This window comes from Parasteatoda tepidariorum, chromosome 6 (assembly GCF_043381705.1).
Source record: "Parasteatoda tepidariorum isolate YZ-2023 chromosome 6, CAS_Ptep_4.0, whole genome shotgun sequence".
Lineage (NCBI taxonomy): Eukaryota > Metazoa > Arthropoda > Arachnida > Araneae > Theridiidae > Parasteatoda > Parasteatoda tepidariorum.
The window spans coordinates 79329297-79334589 of record NC_092209.1 but is presented as its reverse complement, the minus strand read 5'-3'; the positions used below and the strand labels follow the sequence as shown (position 1 = coordinate 79334589).

General features: G+C 33.5%; 1 protein-coding gene across 1 annotated transcript in view; it reads left to right on the top strand.

Moving 5' to 3' along the window:
• LOC107443721 (amiloride-sensitive sodium channel subunit beta-2-like) overlaps positions 1-5078 on the top strand; it is a 20506-nt gene extending 15428 nt beyond the window's left edge. The window contains exons 8-12 of the mRNA XM_071181717.1: positions 2127-2187; positions 3136-3187; positions 3335-3360; positions 3474-3549; positions 4842-5078. Coding sequence (XP_071037818.1) covers positions 2127-2187; positions 3136-3187; positions 3335-3360; positions 3474-3549; positions 4842-4997 — 371 coding nt within the window. The 3' untranslated portion in view covers positions 4998-5078. The remainder of the gene's footprint in view (positions 1-2126; positions 2188-3135; positions 3188-3334; positions 3361-3473; positions 3550-4841) is intronic.
• The last annotated feature ends 215 nt before the right edge of the window (positions 5079-5293 follow it).

The window sequence follows — 5293 nt, the reverse complement described above, 5'->3', positions numbered from 1 at the left end:
TTTTTTGTAATACAGATATTGTAATACTGTATTTATTATTAAATTTTACATTAAATTACCTTCAATTTGATATATAAACGTTTGTATTTAAGTGAAAATTAATATACTCTACAAGCACACAAAGTTGAAAAACATGAAACTTTCAAAAAGTGTCCACACTTTTGGCCACCACTGTATGTATGTATTAAAAAGATCTGGATTTCGGGGTTCTACGAAAAAACTATCAAAAAGTAACTTGGATTTAGTGAACCCAAATAAAGAGTATCAAAAGTGGTTACAAAAATATGAATTTCACGCAGCATTATTTTTTCGAATTGGAAATATTGGAATTTTTAAAGCTTTTTAAATTCTTAGAGATAATCACCGTAAAAGGCAAACGAAAAACTAAGTTGATTTAGATTAGCGCATTAAAAACTTGATTGCGCAATTCAAAATTTTTAAAAAAATTTAATTTAAGAAAAATTAGTAGTTTTTTGTTATTCTTTATTATTATTGTGTTCTGAGCCTCGATGACTCAGGGGATAGAGCGTTCGCCTTCCAATGAGATGAACCAGGTTCGAATCCAGCAATGGCTTTGTCGATACGTATTCCGCTTCTGGCTTGCACCGATCACAGTGCTGACGTGAAATATTCTTAGTGGTAGACGGATAATTGGCTAGAGTCCCCTTGCTGTCAGGCTAACCGTGGGAGAGTCTCGTGATCTTCCTCTCCATGTAACGCAAATGTGGGTTAGTTCCATCAAAAAGTCCTCCATGAAAGCAAATTTCTCCCAGTACTTGATCCAGGAGTTCCTTTGTCTTCTGGATTGGGCTCAAAATTGCAAGGCTACGGAGTTGAAAATTAGTGGTGGCAAACCTTAAATTGGGTCAGTTGTTCAACGACGGTTATAAAATTGAATATTGTTATGTTCAGGTGCTGTCCCGGGAGCTTATCAAAAGCAAACTGTGCACCCTTATCATAGTGTATTAATTTCGGGTCGTGCGCCCCCCCCCCTGCATGTGGGGATGTTATTTACCCCGCTGCCTCTTCCATCTACAAATAAATTTCATTTATTCTCAACACTTAAGATTATTATTTTTTTAAAGTTGCTTTTAAACACCTTTGGAAGGTGATTTTTGCTTTTAACTAACTTATAACGCATGCTTTTCTGTTAATTGCCTTTTTCATTACGGTTTTTCCCGATTATTCTCTGATAAGTAAATTTTTTTCCTGAGAAATTATGGGCTAGAGTTTGGTAAAAAAAGAAAATTAGTCTACTCATTTTTTTAATAAAAAAATTCCAAAATTTTTAAAACTGAAAATGGAATTTAATTATTTAATATGTTAAAAATAAATTGGAGTGGAAAAAGTATAGATTAAGAAATATAAAAAGTAATAAAATTCATGTCCTTTTTCGATCCTGAAGAAGTTTGAATGCGTCGTAAAGCTAATTAAATTACCCGATTATAATTTTACAATATGCCAAGTTAATTAAGTCCAGTCTTCTATAAGCAGGCCGACATTTTTAGGCTTATTGCAGTAAGCCTACGTACCTTTAGATGGATTATCACCCTTTCCTTTATTTGCCTCGTTTGTCTTAACCAGTTTTCAATAAGCTCAGGAGTAGTGGGGATTTATTATAAGTTTATTTCAGTTTAATGAAGAACGTAATTCTTCCTGAATTTTTTAATCATCATAAAAACTTGTAGGCTGATTGTGAATAGCCTAAAAACAAACATCAGTATTTATTTTTTTGTTCTCAGATACGCTTTTGAAAAGTGTTTCAATGAAACGAAAATAATTAATATCAAACTAAAATAATGAACTTAAATAATAAAAATCCACGGTAGTTAAAATAAAAAATTAGTTATGCACTCGAAAATTAAAATTAATGGGGGAAAAAAGGGTACTAATTCGCTTAGGTGAGACGAGGGTGTATTTAGGGGGGGGGCTGACACTTTTGAGTGAAATTAAATTGCCAACTGAATGTATATATATATATATATAAATGGATATTTTGACAACGATACGATATTTGCAAATGTGTGACAATTTGTCAAGAAACAAGGTAACGGTTTCTGTGATGATTCAATTATTTCGTATCTTTATTTTCTGATTTAATTTGAATCAAATTCTATATTTTTCAGGTATCTTTCCTTCGAAGGAAATGAGGATGGCATGTTCTGAAGAATGCAGTGAAGCGTGCAAGTAAGTCGTAGCGCTAATGATAATTAAAGATTTGTTTGAGTACAAAAGCATGTTTGTTCCACCCAATCACCACAATTTTTTATTTCTATATGAGCTTCTAAGTATGTATGATTTCTCANTGTGGTTGGGCGTCTCATTGGTGGCACTCTTCGACTTTCTGGAAACTCTGGCTTATTTGCTGAGCTATCCACTGCTGCGCTCTCCAAATACATCATTCTGTTGTATTACATACTGATTTATTAATTCACAACTTTCTCATAACATAATAGATTATAACACATGCAGTTGTATATAATAAAATATTCGTGATCACGCATTCCTTACCTTATTTTCGTTTTCTTTTTTCAAAGTTGACTCCTAAATACGTTTTTAAGTTGGTTGAAGCCCAACTCGCCATCCACAAATGATTTTTATTTACTTTCAATCCTTCAGTTAATTTTTTTTTCAAAGTTGACTCCTAAATATCTTTTTTAAGTTGGTTGAAGCTCAACTCGCCATCCACAAATGATTTTTATTTACTTTCATAAATATATATATATATATTTATGAATTTATGGATATATAATGGATATTTTGACAACGATACGATATTTGCAAATGTGTGACGATTTGTCAACAAACAAGGTAACGGTTTCTGCGATGATTCAATTATTTCGTATCTTTATTTTCTGATTTAATTTGAATCAAATTCTATATTTTTCAGGTATCTTTCCTTCGAAAGAATTGAGGATGGCATGTTCTGAAGAATGCAGTGAAGCGTGCAAGTAAGTCGTACCACTAATGATAATTAAAGATTTGTTTGAGTACAAAGCATGTTTGTTCCACCCAATCACCACAATTTTTTATTTCTATATGAGCTTCTAAGTATGTATGATTTCTCAAATATGAGTGTTTTTACTTCATATATAAATATATATATGTAAAAGAAGTTTCTTTGTCTTCTTTCAGAGATTCAAGTTACACTTTGAGAGTTGAAGTAGCAAAAGACCTGTCAGTGAAAGTAAGTGTCTTACATTCTATTTTCTTTTGTTAACGGCGAGATTTTGTTTTTAAATTTTTATATCATGATTCACGAAGCGTAAAATATGTATCCAAAAAATAAATTCTCATCACATTAATCGACAATTTTTCTTCTTCTTTTTATTAGTGTGGAGAAAAAGACTTGAACTGCAAGTACGTTATTTTATTTTTAAGACACAGGAAGGAAAAAAAAAGTATTTTGAATTTACAGCAAATTCATCGAGAAAATAGTTATTAACTATGAGTAATCTATTATTTCATTTTAGGTATGAGAAAATCCTTATTCATCTTATATTCAACAGGTTTCAGGTCACTGAATTTGTCAACCAACCGAGATTTGAGGTGAGTGTTTGAACTGGATCAATTTAGCATTAGAAAAAGTAATAAGAGATTCCACCAGGGAAAATATTTTTAATAAATCTGTACAAATGATGGCCTTTGCTGATGACGTAAACATTATTTCTAGAACACCTATAGCAATAAGACAGGCTTTTATTTCTTTAGAGAAAGCGGCTGTCAAGATGGGCCTGAGAATAAACTAGAACAACTAAATATTTACCCTGTACTAAAACAAGCTTCAATAACACTCACTTTGAAATAGAAGAATATAAATTTGAGGTTGTTGACAATTTTGTTTACTTGGGTTCTGTAATCAACAACCGTAACAATGTTACAATGAAGGCCGGGAAAGTTTGGTCGGTAGGGCGCTGGGCCCATGTTCGTGGGTTCGAACCCCGCCGGTCGAAGACTCCCCGTGTAATAAAGTGACTGATGTGCGTTAAATCTGTCGAGTCGCAAAAGTCCTCCATATTCCCATAACAAATCAGACCTCTGGGGGTACTGGATTGAAGATCGATCTTTCTCTGATTCAGGTCAAAATTACGATCTGTGGCTGCATGAATGGGTCCGCCCTATAAACGTGTGCGACGTATGGTGTGGCAGAAGTCGAATTCTTGGCCATAGATGTCACCACTGAAAAAAAAACTTACACTCTGCCTTAAATTTGCTCGGTTTTACCAAGCAGGCTTGCCCATGTGGCAAGTAGCATTAGAAACAACAACAACATATTGCAATGGAAATGCAAAGGAGAATCACTGTAATCAATAGATGCTTTAATGGAATTCGAAAATAAGTAAAATCTAATGTAATTCCTCAAAAAAAAAGTTTTATTATATCTCCTAAGTTTTATTACATTTATATCCCTTTTAAGATCAATTTTAACATATGGTTGTGAAACCTGGACCCTATCTTGTACGGATGAGGTTATGTTGGGTACCTTTGAGAGAAATATCTTGAGAAGTATTTTTTGGAGGAATTAAAAAAAATGGTGTGTGACTTAGAAGAACAATTTTAGAGCTTTATCACTCATATAATGAACCTAACATTATTAACTTCATTAAACGACAAAGAACGGCAGGCCACGTTATCAGAATGGATGAAGACCGTATCACACAAAGAGTTTTCAATGTCAGACCAGTTGGCACACGTAAAAGAGGAATCACGTGCAGCGAGAATGGCCTTTTAAGATAACACAGGCTCAGTAGGGCAATCCCTTGAAAGATTTAAGCAAATGTTTAATTTTGTAATTGTATGTGAGATTATTTTGTAATCACAATAAAATACTTATATTTCAGAGCATAGAGCTGTTTAGTTACATAGGTGGATACATGGGAATGTGGTTGGGCGTCTCATTGGTGGCACTCTTCGACTTTCTGGAAACTCTGGCTTATTTGCTGAGCTATCCACTGCTGCGCTCTCCAAATACATCATTCTGTTGTATTACATACTGATTTATTAATTCACAACTTTCTCATAACATAATAGATTATAACACATGCAGTTGTATATAATAAAATATTCGTGATCACGCATTCCTTACCTTATTTTCGTTTTCTTTTTTTAACCCCTTCCTTTTCGCTCCCGTGAAAATGACGGGGTGAGGTTTCGCCCTCTATTTCTCGCTCCCGTGATATTGACGGGCTGGAGTGTTCAGTAGTAACGCGCCAATAAGAATAAAATCAACCGATCGTTAAAGGGTTAAAGTGAACGTTCAATGTTTTTAGTCCGGAATAGACATTTTAACGAA